The sequence below is a fragment of the Hibiscus syriacus genome, unplaced genomic scaffold (genome assembly GCF_006381635.1).
Source record: "Hibiscus syriacus cultivar Baekdansim isolate YM2019G1 unplaced genomic scaffold, ASM638163v2 tig00110505_pilon, whole genome shotgun sequence".
Classification (NCBI taxonomy): domain Eukaryota; kingdom Viridiplantae; phylum Streptophyta; class Magnoliopsida; order Malvales; family Malvaceae; genus Hibiscus; species Hibiscus syriacus.
The window spans coordinates 2,820,204-2,838,119 of NW_024062765.1; the positions used below are offsets into that span (position 1 = coordinate 2,820,204).

Below are 17,916 nucleotides of genomic sequence, written 5' to 3' on the forward strand. Positions count from 1 at the left end.
AGAAAGCCGCACTAATCGAGGTAGCACGCCTCTTACATGTAGTCCCAATTACAATAATAAAGCTACAAGCAAAGCCGATATCAATGCTATGACGTGGCGAACAATGGCATCATCCACAGGTATAAATTTACTTTGAGATCTGGCAAAGCTCTATACAACAGGGGATGAGAACTCTATCAAAATCAAATCCACATTTTAAAAAAGGGGGAAAATAACAACAAAAAAGAAAGAAAGAAAGAAAAAGAACTCAGTCTAGTAGAAGCAAATCCCAATTATCAAAGTAAATCCAAGAGAGGTGGCTGTTCAGATTTTGGTTTGGCCCTTGCCCTCCCCATCCCTCTTCCTCTACCCACAGAAGTTGAGGGTGGTGGTGCAAGTTTTGGTGCAGCCTGCTCGTTTTTGCTAGTACTAAATATAGACCCCAGATCTAATGATTTCTGATTATTGTATGAAGAGCTCATCGGAGCCGAATTCCCCTGATTCTGTTTCATGAACCCAATAGAGTTCTGGAGACCCCCACTGATCAAGATGCTTGCATTGGAAGTTGAAGCTCCGAGATTAGGTCTTAGTAGCTCCCCAGAGTTTTGGTTGCTAAAGGCCCAACTGTTGCTTTTGTCCTCAGGGTCGTTAATATTGAATTGGGTACTATTGATAGAACCGGATCCATAATTGGTCGTGTCTGATCCCATGGTACTATTGTTGAAGCTCCCCATTTCATTTGAGGCAGTAGGCCGTGGAGGCCAGTTTGCAAAAGGATCTAAATTGTCAAAATTTGATGCCAATGATGTTGCAGCATTTAATTGCTTCTCACCATTTCCGGACTCTGAAGTAATACCTGAAGTTGCAAGAGGAGGCCACTCAATGTCCACCGCAGGGCAAGAAACAGGCATTTGCTGGCTAGATGCACTAGATATTACGGAAGGCTCTGATTGTTTAGGTGATGATTGAATTGATTTATCACCCAAGATGGAATCAATGGATGAGTTGCTTTTTGAAGCCTGCTGAGAACTGGCACTGACACAGGCACTGACACTGGCAGTTCCTCTGGCTGTAGGGCCCCAGTCTTCATCCCATGCTGGGCTGCTTTTAGCTGAAGCCACAGTTCCACTTGTTTTGCTCAAGGCTTCAGACTGAAGCCCATTGGCAGTAGTAGCATGTTTTACCTTTGGGATTCCCGAATCATTTAAAGTAACCCCCCGTTTGTCTTCTATCTTACTGAGTTAAAACAAAATTTGAATTATAACATCTTCATACGAAGTGGTAAAAAATAATGGTACTGTTGATAAAGAGTAAACAACATAGTGGAGAAGAAAAGAAACTCTTTTTATTATATATTGTGAATAGTGAAAATACATCTTTTTATAGGAAAAGTTGGGAGTAAGTTTTCTATTAGAAGTAAACTACTTAGAAGTTATCCTTATCTATCTAACTTTCTAAGAGTTAGTGTTATATTAAAATACTAACTTATCTATTGCATAACCCACACTCCCCCTCAAGTTGGAGAGTAAATGTTGAAAAGACCCAACTTGGATATAATCTCATCAAAGGTAATTCTTGGAAGTGCTTTGGTAAGAATATATGCTAACTGATTCTTCGTTGAAACATAATTGAGCTTCACCGTTCCACCATTCACCTTTTCAGAGATGAAATGTCTGTCAATCTCCACATGCTTCGTTCGGTCATGATGAACTGGATTCTTTGCAATACTTATTACAGATTTACTTTCACTTTGAAGTTCAAACCATTTGTTGGCACATAACCCCAGCTCAGTTAACATTCTTTGAAGCCAAATTCATTCGCAAATTCCAAGTGCCATTGCTCTAAATTCTGCTTCTGCACTACTTCGAGACACCACCGCCTGTTTTTTACTTCTCCGAGTAACCAGATTTCCCCAAACAAATGAACAATAACCAGTTGTAGATCTTCTATCCGTTAATTCACCTGCCCAGCTTGAATCCGAAAAAATTCTTACTGTTCTATCATCACTCTTTCTAAAAATTAATCCATGTCCTGGTGTCATTTTCAAGTATCTTAGAATTCTATTCACAGCCTCTAAATGTTCTTCTCTTGGATCATTCATATATTGACTCACTATACTGACAGGGAACGCAATATCAAGTCTAGTAAGTGATAAATAAATTAGTTTACCTACTAGCATTTGATATTGTTCTTTGTTCACAGGACTTCACAATTCTTCTCTCCTTAGCTTCAGATTTGCTTCCATAGGTGTTTCAGCCGGCTTACATCCCTTCATTCCAGTTTCTGATAGTAGATCAAGGATATATTTCCTTTGGTTGATTACTATTTCTTCTTTTGACATTGCAACCTCCATGCCTAAAAAATACGATAAAGTTCCCAAGTCTTTGGTTTCGAACTCCTTCGCCAGTAGCTTTTTTAATCTTTCTATCTCCATACAATCATCACCTGTTAGAATGATATCATCCACATAGACAATCAAAATTGTCTTTTTGTTGTTTGAAGATGTTTTGACGAATAAAGTGTGATCTGATTGACATTGCTTGTAACCATCCTGAATAATCACCTTTGTAAATCTGTCAAACCATGCTCTTGGAGATTGCTTAAGTCCATACAAGGACTTTAGCAATCTACATGCTTTTCCTGTATTACTCTTCACACCCGGTGGAATTCGCATATATATTTCCTCCTCCAAGTTTTCGTTTAGAAATGCGTTTTCTATGTCTAACTGATGAAGCACCCAATTCTCATTAACTGCTAATGACAGTAACACTCTCATAGTGTTTAGTTTTGCTACCAGAGCAAACGTTTCATGATAATCAACTCCAAAAGATTGAGTAAATCCTTTCGCCACTAATCTCGCCTTATATCTTTCAATGCTACCATCAGCTTTGTATTTTACCGTGAATACCCATTTGCAGCCGACTGGTTTTTTATCTTTCGGAAGATCAACTATAATCCAAGTATTGTTGTTTTCCAGTGCTTTTAATTCCTCTTCTACTGCCTTTTTCCACTTGGGATCTTTCAATGCTTCTTCCACCGTTTCTGGAACAGTAATGCTATCTACACTTGCTGTAAAGTTCTTAAAACAAGGCGTTAGCTTTCCATATGCAACAAGTCTCTCAATTGGATAATTTCTGCATTTTCTTACTCCTTTCCTTTGAGCAATCGGCAAGTCATTATCATCAATTAAAGCATTTAATTTAGTGGAAGAACTCTGATTACCTTCTTCATTCTCCAAAGGATTCTCGTTCGTTTCCGGTTCATGACAGTGTCCATGCTGTGTGAGAGACTCGGGATTAGGTTCAGGGATTGATTTAGAAATTGGTTTTTGTCGTCTCTTGTAAATCTGCAACTCAGATTGAGGTATTTGAGGCGAAGTGATATGTTGATCATGCCGAGGTAAATGTGTTTCAATGGACTGGTTTGGCAAGGATACGTTTTCTGGGTTCGGTAGTGTTGTTTGGTCTGGCTGTAGCGATTTTGTAGGCTTATTCGACTGGTTTAACTGGTTTGACGGTGCTGGTTGATCAAAAAGAGCTGGCTGCAAATCAAGTGACAATTATTGTGAGTCAATAAACTGATATTCATTATATGACTCCCCTTGAATAGCAGTTTTAAGGAAAAAATGTGTTTTTTCAAAGAAAGTAACGTCCATAGTAATAAAGAATTTCTTTGTACGAGGATAATAACACCGAAAGTCCTTTTGAGTCTATGAATAACCCAGAAACACACACCGAAATGCTCGAGGATCTAATTTGGACCTGAAAAGAACATTGTTATGACCGAACACAGTACAACCAAAAACTCTAAGGGGTAACAATGAAGTCATCGGTTTAAAATTGGGAAAAAACTGAAGAAAAACATCTCTCGGACACTTAAATTGTAACGATTTACTAGGGAGACGGTTAATCAAATAAGTGGTAGTTAAAAGGGCTTCCCCCAAAAATAGTTATGAACATTTGTGGAAAAAAGTAGAGACCGAGTAACCTCAAGAAGATGCCTGTTTTTTCGCTCAGCAATCCCATTTTGTTGAGGAGAATTGACACACGAAGTAAGATGAATAATCCCGGTTTCCTGAAAGAAAGAACCCAAAACATTGGCAAAATACTCACTACCATTGTCATAATGAAACATTTGGATTGAACACTGAAATTGGGTTTCAACCATCTTATGGAACCGTTTAAATATTTCACAAGCTTCAGATTTGGTTTTTATTTCACAAGCTTCAGATTTGGTTTTCATGAGAAAGGTCCAGGTAGTAAGAGTGTGATCATCAATAAATGAAATAAACCACCGAAACCCATGTAAAGATGCGACCCGAGATGGTCCTCAAATATCACTATGGATCATGATAAATGGTTTGGACGGTTTATATGGAGAAGGTAGATAAAAACTCCTAGTTTGTTTAGCAAGTGAACAAATATCACAAGAAAAAGATTTTGGACTCTTATTGACAAACAAATGTGGAAACAATTTTGCAAGATAAAAGAAACTGGGATGTCCTAAACGAAAATGCAATAACATAACATCAGTTGAAGGTTCAAGTAAAGGAAATTGTTGTATAACATGGTAGGAAGTAGATGGGTGGGAAAATAAAGTTGCTGGAAGTAGGCAAAGACCCCCACAAAGCCTAGCACTGCAATCACTTTCCCCTGGCTAGAATCCTGAAATTCACAAAAATCATAGTTAAATTTCATGATACAACATAAATCGGCAGACAACTTGCTAATGGAGATAAGATTACAAGTGAGATTGGGAACATAAAGAACATGAGACAACAAAATGTCCTGATTTATTCGAATAGACCCATGATCGGCAACACCGGATAGAGAACCATCAGCTGTTCGAATATGAGAGATAGACGAGTCGGAATGAAAAGTGTGAAAGAGCAGAAGATCATCTGTCATATGATCACTTGCACCAGAATCCACAACCCAAATAGGAGTGGTGGATGTATTAGCCAAAGTAGCAGAAGGAATTCTACCTGCAGGTACTGATTGGGAATGAGTGTTTAACTGACTACAAAACTGCTGCAACTCTTCCATTTGTTTTTTAGTAAACGAACTTCCTTGTAAATCAGTATTCACTACACAGTTTTCTTGAGTATCACGTTGTTGATGCTGTTTTGAAGACTTCTCATCAGTAGGCTTGCCATGTAATTTCCAACAGGAATCCCGCAGATGGCCAACCTTCTTACAATAGTCACACCAAGGTCTCCCCTTCTTTGGCCGAGTAGTAGTTTGAGAGTGAGGGATATAATTTTCACCATTCAATCGGTGACAGGTGATAGAGGCTGAAGAAACATCAGAATGGGGTGAATTAATGAGGAATTCCGAAGTGACCTCCGATGAAGAAGTGGAATTCATGATCGACGGCTAGATTTAGGGTAAAAAAGAAGAAGAAAAATCGGCTAGATTTAGGTGAAGGATCGATCATCTAGCTGATACCATGTTGATAAAAAATAAACAACATAGTGGAGAAGAAAATGAACTCTTTTTATTATATATTGTGAATGGTTAAAATACATCTTTTTATAGGAAAAGTTAGGAATAAGTTTTCTATTAGAAGTAAACTACTTAGTAGTTATCCTTATCTATCTAACTTTCTAAGAGTTAGTGTTATATTAAAATACTAACTTGTCTATTGCATAACCTACAGGTACTACTAATTAATACTTCTCAGCAAGGAAAATGATAATAAATTTTTCGTTATGAAATTAAACAGGTGCAGAAATAAGATCCGAGGGAATTCAACAATCTCAAAAATAACGATGATAAACTCAGACAAGCTATATTGCATGAAATGCACAAAGATTAACATTTTGCTGGTCAATGGAAAGATTAAAATAGGTTAAGGTTTGATATCCTTCACAATGAAAGTTTAATAATTTTTTGCAGCAAATATATATTTACTTTTGTTAACAGAGAGAGAATGAGCGCGATAGGTAGAGAGAGAGCGAGAGTATTTTCAAAAAAATCCAATGTTGTTGATGAGGAATGGATAGTGTTCATTGATAATCTTAGTAAGAGTGTTTCATGAGGGGTGTTAAGGAATTATTTTAGTCCTTATGGTCAGATTCTGAGGATTTTCATCCCCTGTTTTTTAGAAAAACCAAATTATAAGTCTTCTACTTTTGCATTTGTCCAATTTGCTAGTGAGTAAAGTATAAATAAGGCAATCCAGTTCGTGAATGGGAAGTGAATTGATGGGAGGAGAGTCTCAGTAGGGATTGTTAAGTATCAAAAGGTTAAGAGGAGGGAAGCTGCGGAGGGGAAGAGGATGTTGGAGATCAAGTCAGGGGAAAGGGATACTTCAAGAACTGTGAGGAAAGCTGAGTCGTTGAGAAGCATGAGAGATGGCAAATCGTATAAGGATGTGGTGAACTCTGAATTTAATTTGAGAAGAGATCCAGTGTCAGGGGCAAACTTGGCGGGTAACAAGCAGAATGCACCTAGTGTGAGGAATGTTTGGGAGATGCATATTCCATCAGATAATACGAAATGGGTTAAATGTTCATTAACAGGGATAATGAAATCTTCTTTCGACTATGATTCGTTGAAGGAAGCTTTGGAGATAGATGGTATGGAAGTTCATGTTGTTATATGGGGTTACGCATGGAATGCATGCATCATTACTTTCAATTCGGTGGAGGAGTTCTCACAGGTATGGATGAATAAAAAGGAAGAACTGTTCTTATGCTTAGACTGGTTGGCCCCAGTTCTGAACAAGGATGGAGTTCCGTCGGCCCTCTGCCAGATAGAGCTATTTGGATTGCCTCTACTGTGTTGGAATGAGGCATTCTTAAGAAAACTTACTGGGAAGTGGGGTCAGTTTCTATGTTTTAATGAAGATTCAGAGAGCAGATCGAACCTCTCGTCGGCGAAAGTTCTACTCAGGGTGGAAAGTCCTTATGATGTTCTTGAAACGATGATGATAGGCTCGTATGGAAGATCGTTCAAAGTTATGATCTCACTGGGGTCTGTTTTGAATAAACCAGAAGAAGCGGGGAGGAAGAAGATGAAAAATTTTCAAAAAAAAGGAACAGTGGTTATGTCTTGTCTGAGGAGGGAGATGGCAGATGTCTTACCCTGGCTGCAGATAGGGATGAGTTCACAGAGGATGCTAGGCTTAAAGTCATTTCTTGGCTGAATTATGGGTAAAACAGTAGAGTGAATAGAGTCAGTGGGGGACATGTCCAATCGAGTAAGTCAACAGTAGATAATTCAGATTATGGGCTGTCAGGTTTCTTGGAAAATAGGACAAGCCAGAAAGATAATCACGTGAGCTTGGGATTGAGAGATACAATTGACCCGGTGGACTTAGTTCAATCTGAGGACAATGAGGTTGCTTTATCATCAATTAAGAAATTATTTCCTAGAGGGCCTGCATATAATTTAAAATGGGTTAGGATAAGTTTATCTTACAGCTCAATGTCATTTCTGCAAATCATTTTCTTGCTGCTGATAAGGGGGGAGGATAGGGTGGTGAAAAATAATTCACAGGGGGAGAAGGAAGTGGTTCTAAGCGAACAGGGTGCTGTAATGAGTAAAGAGAAGTCTATTGGCATGAAAAGTCTGGATGGGGATTGCGTTTCCAGTTTGCAGATTCATAAGGATGTAGAGAGGAGTAAATTTCCAGTTGATCAATCGGAAGGTTTAAAGAAGATAAAGAAGGTCATGGAGGACAATCTGTGTAACTTCAATGAGGAAAGCTTCTCAAGTTCGAGTGTAAGGAATAGGAATAACGAGAATCATGAGGGAAATACTTCAGGTCCTAAGAGGGTAGATCAGTTTAAAGCAAAGGAGATTCATCTAGTTCCTACAAATCAGCAGGATCAGTGTATTCCTCGGTCTAAAAGTCTTATTAATCAGAGAAAGTTGAGAATTGCTCCACGTCGCTCAGGAAGTGTATGCTCGGATATTGAAGTGTCTATCAGCTTTTTTGATAGAGTTTATAGAAGGGTTGTTAGAAGTATGGCCAGGGATTCATTGGAACAAGTCAGGGAGTTATCACAGTCTTCACAATCTTCTGTTAAAACTAGGAATGAAGCTGCTGCTACAAGGGAGGTCTGTGAATTGTTGGGGATTACCTTTAAAGGGGGGCATCAATTATTAGAGGAGGCGATTTTTAAGATGAAGATGAAGGGGTCTTCAAGGAGATCCTGATGGTTTCTATTGGTTTGGTTTGGAGTTTATGATTTTCAATTCAAATGTCAAAGTTAAAAGTAATCACATGGAATATTAGAGGTCTTGGGAGAAGAGAAAAAATTAGAGCAGTGGCCAGACTTGTTAATAGAGAGAAGCCGTTCATCCTATTTTTACAGGGAATAGTGGTTTATAGAGGAGGTTAGGGGGTAATCTATTGAAAGGTCGTATCTTCCATCCAGCCGAGGGTTCTACAGGTGGATTGATAAGTTTGTGGAATGAGAATTTTTTTGAAGTCAGTGCAGAACATGATCAGAACAAATTCATAGCATTATCAGGGAAGTTCAAGCTGTATAACTTTGATTGTGTTTTAATAAATGTATACGGTCTGGCAGTAGAGGCGGATAAAGAGGAATTCTTTAGGGACCTGATGTGTTTTGTGCAGAGTTTAAATCTGTCAGTTTGCATAGGGGGGATTTTAATGCTTATTTGGATACAGAGGAGAAATGTGGAGTTTCACAAAATTGGCATTCCATGGATTTGTTTAGATCCTTTGTTCAACATTTTAATCTTATGGATTTATCGTTAGTTGGAGGAAGATATTCTTGGGGCAACAATAGATACTCTCCTACTTGGGTAAGGCTTGAACGGTTTATTATTAGTGGTTCCTTAATCAATTTCCTAATGTGATCCATAAAATGTTACCCAAATCTCTTTCGGACCATAATCCCGTAGTGTTAGTAGAACAATACAACAATTGGGGACCTAAGCCTTTTTTATTATTCAACTACTTGTTAGAGGAAGATGAGTTGGTTGAGTTGGTTGAAAATTCATTGTCTAATGGGAAGAAGGCTAATGGTCGATGGGGACTATTTACTTTACTTCGAGGAACAAAACAGAAGATCGGGAATAGGCCAAATACGAGTCATAAGGGGATTTCTGAAGATATTTCTCAACTAGAAGGCAAGATAAATGGTCTGGAATTGAAGTTACAAGCAGGAGGGATTTCCATTCAAGAAAGGGATTTGTTGATTCTGTCAAGGAAAGAATTGTGGAAGCTGCATAGGAGAGAAAAGAGTATTTGGTTACAAAGATCGAGACTGAAGTGGATCAAGGAAGGGGATAGGAATACGAAGTTTTTCCATTTAACAACAATTAATAGAAACATAATGAATTCAATTTCGGCTTTGAAAGTGGCTGATGAAGAAATTTCTGATCCGGATAAGCTGAAAAACTATCTTTGAGTATTTTAAGGAGAATTACAGTACAAAAGCTACGCTAGAGGTAGAGGATATTAATATTAATTTTGTGAAATTATCAAAGCAAAAGAATGGTCTTGAGGTTAAATTTTCAGAACATGAAGTTTGGGAAGCAGTGTTTCATTCGGACAGTTCCAAAACCCCGGGTCCAAACGGTTTCACGATGAGTTTTTTTAAAAAAATCTGGCCTATATTGAAGGACCATCTTATGAAGTTTGTGGATGACTTTAACAAAGGGAGAAGTTGGGAGCATGGGGTCAATCATGCTTTTATTACATTGGTCCCTAAGAAACTAAATCCTAAAGGTATTGAAGATTACAAACCAATAAGTCTAGTTGGCAGCCTGTACAAAATTATCTCCAAAATCTTATCGAGAAGACTGGTTTCTGTTATTAAATATTTGATCAGCCCATCGCAGTTCTCCTTTATTCCAGGTAGGCAGCTGCTTGATTGTGATTTTATGGCCAATGAATCTATAGATTATTGGAGGAAAAAAGGAAGGAAATGAGTTGTTTTCAAAGTTGACTTTCATAGAGTCTATGATTCAGTGGAATGGCTAATTATTTTGAGATTATTGAAGGTAATGGGTTTTGGGGACAAATGGATTTCTTGGATTGATTATTGTATTTCTTCTGCTTCAATATCGGTTCTAGTTAATGGATCTCTTACACAAGAATTTCAGATGGGCAAGGGGTTGAGACAAGGTTGTAGTTTGTCCCCTCTTCTGTTCTTCATTTCCAGTTTTAGGTTGGCTAAATGGTTTTTAGCGAAATTCCCTCATGCTAATATTCAGGTTGACTTACTAGTAGGGGATCCCTCGCTTGCAGACAGATTACCTATTAAATCCTATAAAAAGAAGTTTCTCTACTGGTCTCCGCCTTCTTTTGATTTCTTTAAATTCAATGTTGATGGAGCGATTAGAGGTGATGGGCTGCAGGTTGGAATTGGAGGAGTCTTGAAAGATTCAAATTGTTCTACTTTAAATACATTTTCTATTGCGGTGGGACCTGGTCCTCCTATGTTAGCTGAGCTGAAAGCTATTAAACAAGGAATTGATTTATTCCTTTCTTCTGAATGGGCATTGAAGGGAAGACTAATCCTAGAGAGTGATTGTAAAGCAGCAGTTGATTGGATTTTGATGTCATTTTCTGCCCCTACGTTTTTTAGTACTTTAATTGGGGAAATTGGGGCCTTAGTTTCTGCTAGGGGTATTATTGTTAGATGGATTCCTAGGAGCAACAATTGGGAGGCATACAAGTTAGCTAAGGAGGGGATAGGTTGATGTTTAGAGCTTTATGGTTGTTTTGGTTTGTATTTTATTTCGGGAAGTTTATTATGTAAGCTGTAATCTTATGTAATTAAGGTTTATTAATAAGATGAGGTACTATTTTCCTCCTTCCGCAAGTTGCCTCTTCCAAAAGAGCCAACTGAGAGGGAGGTTTTTAATGAGACCTCCTATTCCTATAAAAAAAAATAACGATGATACCTGAGAATATCCTTAACAAAATGCATATATTTGGAAAACTGCTGAATATTCAACTGTTGGGAGGTGAGAAGAGGTGTGAGTATAGGGAGGACATGCTCTGCAGTGAATTCAACTCCATACTGCACATGATGAATGGAAAATACAGATACCAAACTGTAAGGCACCGGAACTTCCCAACATGCAAATGAAAAACAACTTGAGCAACCAAAAATAGAGTCCGTCATTACCTGCTTGAAAATCGCGTTTGAAATGGCTAGGGTACACATTAGAGTGGGAGCAGAACGATCAACAGCAGTACAACGCTGAATGGTTTGTAGTACATCCAGCACAGCATGTTTATTAAGAGTGTGAACAAAATCCGCTAAGCAAAGCAAAGCATTGACTCTGACCTGCTCAAAGAAACCAAGAGATTCAGAAATGAAGTAGCTATGTTCTATCAAAAGGCACTTTTAAAACTAATTTTGAATCTACAAAAACAATTTTAAGAAAAAACCAACTCCACACACTTTGAGATTCAATTCCAATGAGCAGTTTGAATAATATTGAATGACAAGAATGATGTTATAATTTAGATGCCTTCCTAAATGCAACAATGAAGACACACTTCAATAGCACACTTTTCTTCTTCCAAATACACTAAATTTCATGGATGACCGGAATTCTTATTCATCAAGAGGCACGAGTCCTTTTCCAGGAAACTTTTTTTTTTTTTATAAGAAGAGGAGGCTTTCCAGGAAACTAGTGGGGATAATTCATAAAGTTAAGCTAAAGCATCTTTAAACTATGTCATTTGAAGAAAACCAAATGACCACATACAACAATACTTTTCAATAACTTAAATGAAAAATTGATGAACAACCTTCCAAGTTTGGGAAGAATGTCTATTTTAGCCATGAATTTAGGAAATAGGATGTACTTTCTCAGAGGCCTTATTTTCTCTTAAAACCAGGTTATGAAGATGATATAAGTTGTATTATGTATGGAGGTTGGATTTGGATAACAGATCAACATTGACAACGAAAATAATTGAATACTATTATTACATAGAATTTGACCTACATAACATGGCAGCGTTTGTTCATATAATTACATCTAATAAACTATGACTATACAAATTAGTATTTAGATAATTACCAAAGATATGCATACATACCGCAGCAACTGTTGTTTTAAGAGCCAAGCCATGAACGCGAGGCAGAATGGCAGCTTTCACAAGCTGAACAACATAAAGAACATTATTACTATAAAATAGGAATGGAAACTATACTATGGAGGAATAACATTATTTGCACACTTGATCAGGGTCCACGCTTTTTAAACAAAGAGAATCATCAAAAGTAAACATAAAGATCCAGCACTAAAAGAGTCTAAGAACAAAAAGTTAACCTACAAAAATGTGCCAAACGTACTAAGAATGTTTTTTTAACAAATTCTCTCTATTTTGTGACACAGGTCAACAATAATTCAAAATTTTGTTGCTCGAGAAGATGAGGAACCTGGAAGAATAGATAACTTCTATTAAAGATACTAACCACAGAACAATGAATAGATAGAGCAAGTTGATTGCATGCAATTAATAAAAAAAAAGTAAAAATCGTTCAAGAAAAATGCTGAAAAGTGGTAAGCTTTATTTCTCTTCATCCATTGTTTCAACATCACAACTGATTCATTTCAAATCTCCATATTAAATGCAGCAAATGAAAAAAAAGGTGTGATCCTTCTGCAATAATAATTACTTTATATTCTTTAAAACCTAAGGGAAGGTGAGATCTATGTGTGACGTCCATACTATTCCTCTTAGAATATACAGTCTAAGGATAATTTACATCATTCAACAATCAACAGGTACACATGTTCATTGCTCCTTTTTCTAATATCCAATAACAATAGCCTAAATAGCATCCAAGTAAAGAAAAATCCAGCAATATATTTCCCTCTTCTAAAAGATGTACATTCAATTTATGATAATTATTATTGCATGCAAAAAAGGATGAGAAAGTAAACTTCTGAAAATAACACTCCATCAGAAGAAAAAAACAAGGCATGACAATCACCTGCGTATCAAGCTGCTGGGCAAGTAATAGAGATTTTCTCAAAGCTTCTTCTTGGAGACGAGGATCACTATCATCATAAGCTCGAACAACCATGGGCAGTACATGGGACACTATGTGCTCTGGAGTTGTCTACAGTAATTGAAGTAACTGTAATTAAATGATTGAGTACGACCCATGATGAAAACATGCCTCGGAAGATAATGGGAAACATGGCATTGCCGTTTCATAAAGTATCCTTTTTAGCAATTTATTTTAGTCTTCTTAAGAATATCATATCATAAATAAAGCCTCATCACCCAGCTCAAATATATCACTGACATGGATCAACAACCCGGATCAATGCCCGGTTCTCTACGTTGATTTGATCAGAGAAATCCAGAAAACTGTTATGCAGTTTAGTGTTCTGACTAGGCATATTCGCAGATGTTCTAATGGGGAAGCTGACTGTTTAGCTAAATCTGGAATAGGTTAATGAGTGTTGAGGTTATGGTTTTGTGGGTTTGGGTTACTGGGTTGTTGTAATGAAGGTCTTTGTATTGTGTGTTTCGTTTCGTTTCGGTTGTAACTCTTATGTTTGGTAATAAATTATGGGCACCCTTTTCCCCCTTCCAATGATTATTGTGTTTCTAAACACAATAACTAAGGAGGTTTTTAATGGGGCCTAATTCCTATCAAAAAAAAAAGAAATGTAAACCAGAAAATGATCATAAAAATAGAATATTAATATTGCTCCAAACTACATAGATTTACTTCATCACTTCCATCCATATCATGTAACATTTTACTAGATAGCAACTTGTTCATATTCACAAACAAACCTAGACAGCTCCTTTTCTGATTATAATAAAAGATACAGAAAAAAAATGGAACTCTTGAGGGAGCCTTCTTTAAAGAAGCAAACTACTTTACTTACCTTGTTAATAATAAGATCTGAATGCTTCACCAGCAACAACAAGGTCTCTCCTGCAGCAGTGTTCAGGACAGGGACAAGAGCCGGGAATGTAACTAACTCGAAATCGGTTTTATCCTACAATACAATTCAAGCCATCAGTTCATTGGCCAAACAAATGCAACAACTTTCAAAGCGAAAAGTTGGCATGGTTTTAAACATTATATATTGGCGTAAGATTACATTTGGTATGCAATAAATGGAGTGTTGAATTTCTTACAAGCAGCTCAAAGTATAATCCAAATAACTGTAGAAGTCTATTTCAATTTTTTTTTTGCTACAATAAAAAGAAATTGCCCTTTTATCATTTCATTTAGAATCCAACTAAAGCCATATGCAAGCCGTAGCCATATGTTATTATACAGAATTTTGGTCTGTTTGTTTGGTAGAGAGATATGGTGTCCAAATAGCTTGCACTTGTTAACCATTTGTATCTGTTAGTTTTTCACAGTAAGAAACTATTCTTAGAGATCTTCTTTTTACCCCACCGGGGATATGGTCCAAAACTGAGCACAACATGTTTTTTCTATTACAACATAGATCATAAACCAAAAACTCAATATGCTTATTATGAATGTTTTGATAAGAAGTGGAAGCCTAGTTAAAAACCCCCTTCATGATTAAAGGATCACCAAGAGGTGCTCCTTAATCAGCAGAAGGAGGAAAATAGTGCCTCAAGATTCATTAAAAACATTCAGATACATAATGATTAAAAAACAACCAAACCCCCTTACAAAGAACAACCCGAAACACTCAAACAAACACCCTACACAAAACAATGAAACTAACCAATACCAGCCTTAGCTAAACCATCAGCCTCTATATTAGTTGTTCTAACAACCCATCTAATAACACCCTCCATATCTCTTTACGTAGCAGTAATGTCCTTCACAAAATCAACGTAAACAAAAGGACATCTATCTAGATTCTTAACCCATTCCATTGCTAGTTTACTATCAGTCTCAACGATCAAAGGATTCTTGAACCGATGACATAGAGAGTTAAAGAAAATTAAACCCTTCTTAATGGCTTTAAGCTCCATCAAAAGGAGGACTTGGTCCAGTAGCCTCTTGGAAAAAACCGATCACAGTACCATCCTCATCTCTTAATAAACCACCTATACCACTTTTTCTCCAATCACCACACACAGCTGCATCCACATTCAGTTTTAGAAAGCCCTTTGGAGAAGGAAACCAAGACACAATATTTAGAATCGAATTCCTTGAAAAAGAGAAAAATCCGCAATAGAGGGATCACTAATGAAAGAGTCCTTAGAAATAGATACATCTCTGAACTTAGCTAAGAACCAAGAAGCTAGCCTAAATCTTGTCATAAAAAATAGATCAATCTGATCTAACAATCCCCCTTCAAACACAATGGCATTTCTGAATTTCCAAATAGTCCAAAGAACCACTCGCGGAATAAAGGACCAAATAGAAGAATAAGACACCAAATCATCCCAAGCTAATATAAAACTTTGAGCATTATCATGAAGAACCGAACTAACTTCCCAAAAATTCGGGAACTTATTCCGTAGGGACCACACCACAGAGCAGGTGAAGAATAAATGAGAGGGAGATTCGATCTCCCTTTTACAAAAAGGACAAGCATAGTCTACAATCCCCGAATCCCCTCACTTTTGTAATTCAGACTTTACTGCCAATCTTTGATGCACAACCTACCACATAAAAGTCTCCACTCTTGGAGGCACCAATCCCCTCCAAATGTTTTTCATCCAAAAAGTCTCAACTTCCGAAACATAGTAGCATAACTTGACACAAGAGTTGACAGAATAAATACCTTTCCCATTTCCTTTCCAGATCAGACCATCTCTCGACACTTGGGACAGACTAATATTATGAATGAAAGCCAATAAGTCTGCAAATTGATCCAGTTCTCAATCACACAAATTTCTTCTCAACTGAACATGCCAAGACCACCCTGTTGTTCGAAATTCACCAAATTCAATTTACTTCCCATTCTGATTCAAAGAAAGAGCAAATAATCTCGAGAAAACAACTTTAAAAGGAGACTCTAATGCCCAGCTATCAAACAAAAACGAATATTCTCTCCATTACCCACTTGAGCTTTAAACAAGCTTCGAAACTTAGCACCAAACTGATCTTCTTTAAAATGATTGTTGACCACCGATTTCCAAAGCCATGAAGCATTTGCAGGAAGTTTACTCTTGAAACATAACAAACTAGAGTCTAGATTATATTTTGGGTAAACTACGCCAATGGTCACTGATGTTTGGGTAAGTTTTCGTTTTCAACACTAATGTTTCAAAAGTTACAAATCGGTCACTAACGTTATCGTTTGTGACAAATTGGTCACTCGTCTTTAATAGCCGTTAAGAGACGTCACGGAAATCACACGTGAACCGTTAGCTGCTTACCTGGATGGTTGACCGACTGAAATTTATTACAGCTTGGTTGCTCTACAGTTGATTCACCCTCTTTGAAAGGATATTCTCCTTACCCACAAAACAAAACTCTCTCTCTATCTTTTATAAAACCCCCACATTTACACGCTGCCAAAGAAAGGTCTGTGGCGTCGAAGTCTTTCTTGTCGTTGCTCTTCTTTTCCATTCATCGGCCAAACGACGGGGAAGATGGTCGTAATGATGAGAGAAATAGTCGGTGAAATGGCACCTTTTACGGTAATAGGGATAATGGAAGCTTGCACCATAGCACTCACTATTCTGGCCAAAACAACCATAACAGGAGGAATGAGCCCTTTTGTCTTTGTAGTTTACACCAATAATGTTGGCTTTCTCTTGCTACTCCTTTTTCCTTTCTTCTTCACAAGGAAAGGTGCTTGCAAGGCTGCAACTTCCTCTTATCTTTTCCCATTCTTTGTGTACCACTCTCTCTTCAATTTCTTTATCTTTTGTTTGTTTGTTACTGCAGACCAGACCAGACGATCTTCACCTTCCCACTCCTCGTGCGTATATTTTTTACTGGGTTTAACAAGGTCATTTCTCTTCTCTCTTCACCTTGTTTCAACTTCCTTGAAATAAAAAACGATCGACTTATTTCTTCTTTTTGTCTGGTGTTTGATTTGTGTAGGATAGCTATATCAGAGAACCTTGCATTGGTTGGATTAAGCTAAACTCACCCATCGTTGTATGTGCAACTGGTCTCCTAATCCCGTCTATTTCCTTCTTGCGTTCCATCCTTCTCAAGTTCTTCATCTTCCCAAAGCCATACTCTTCTTCTTGTAATCTATTTCAGTTCAGAAAAAAGAAGGAAAAACTTGTGATAATAACAACACATGCATGATTATCATATAAGATGACAAAGCCCGATTAGAGTAGCAGCGATAGCCAAGCCAAAGTGATTGGCACCTTGGTTTCAATCATTGGAGCCAACGTAGTAAAACTGTATAAAGGCCCATTTATACGAAAATCCTTTTTCTTCTACGACAACCATTATTGGGTTAACCATGTACCCAAACTCTTTGTGTTCTACTCAGCACCAGATCGTTGGATTCTCGATGGTGTTTTGTTAATGGTTGCATCTTTATCTGTTTCATTATGGAATGTTATTTAGGTACCTGATGAAAAAACTAGATTATTGTCTGCTTTAAACTAGTCGAAGCTGGATAAGCAATCGATGACGTGGAGGAAGACGATGAAGTGGTTGAAAAAGTAGGCGACGGGGAAATTAGATTGATTTGGTTTTCGGAACCAATCAAGTTCTGTATAGTTTCAGACCACTCGCTGTTGGTATTGGTAATAACCGAAATAGCGTCTCCTTCATCGTTTTCATCGACTAACAGTTGTTTCTCTAGCTCCTCAAGTTGGTTGGTTCATCATTTTCTTCTTTAGGTTTCGCGGTTGTGCGACCCACATCGAAATCAGATTCATATACGGGTTGCCTGGTAAACTGGGATTAAGGGCCTGAATTATGGAGTCGTCGTAGTTGATACCGAGCGGAATTTGCTACGGCCTCAGTTGTTGTAAAAGCAACAACCCGTATCACTGCAATATGAAAGAATGAGACGAGAAATTACCTAAGACATCCGGCGACGACAAGTTGGT

General features: G+C 37.5%; 1 protein-coding gene and 1 pseudogene across 1 annotated transcript in view; one reads left to right on the forward strand and one right to left on the reverse strand.

Moving 5' to 3' along the window:
- Nucleotides 1-235: 235 nt before the first annotated feature.
- Nucleotides 236-17,916, reverse strand: part of LOC120129942 (SCY1-like protein 2) — a 34,181-nt gene continuing 16,500 nt past the window's right edge. Inside the window, exons 9-14 of the mRNA XM_039147327.1 lie at nt 13,836-13,949; nt 12,923-13,051; nt 12,022-12,084; nt 11,096-11,257; nt 10,869-10,987; nt 236-1,215 (exon numbers count right to left, since the gene is read on the reverse strand). Of these exons, the coding sequence (XP_039003258.1) occupies nt 276-1,215; nt 10,869-10,987; nt 11,096-11,257; nt 12,022-12,084; nt 12,923-13,051; nt 13,836-13,949 (1,527 nt within the window). The 3' untranslated portion in view covers nt 236-275. The remainder of the gene's footprint in view (nt 1,216-10,868; nt 10,988-11,095; nt 11,258-12,021; nt 12,085-12,922; nt 13,052-13,835; nt 13,950-17,916) is intronic.
- LOC120129943 lies at nt 16,485-17,425 on the forward strand (annotated as a pseudogene).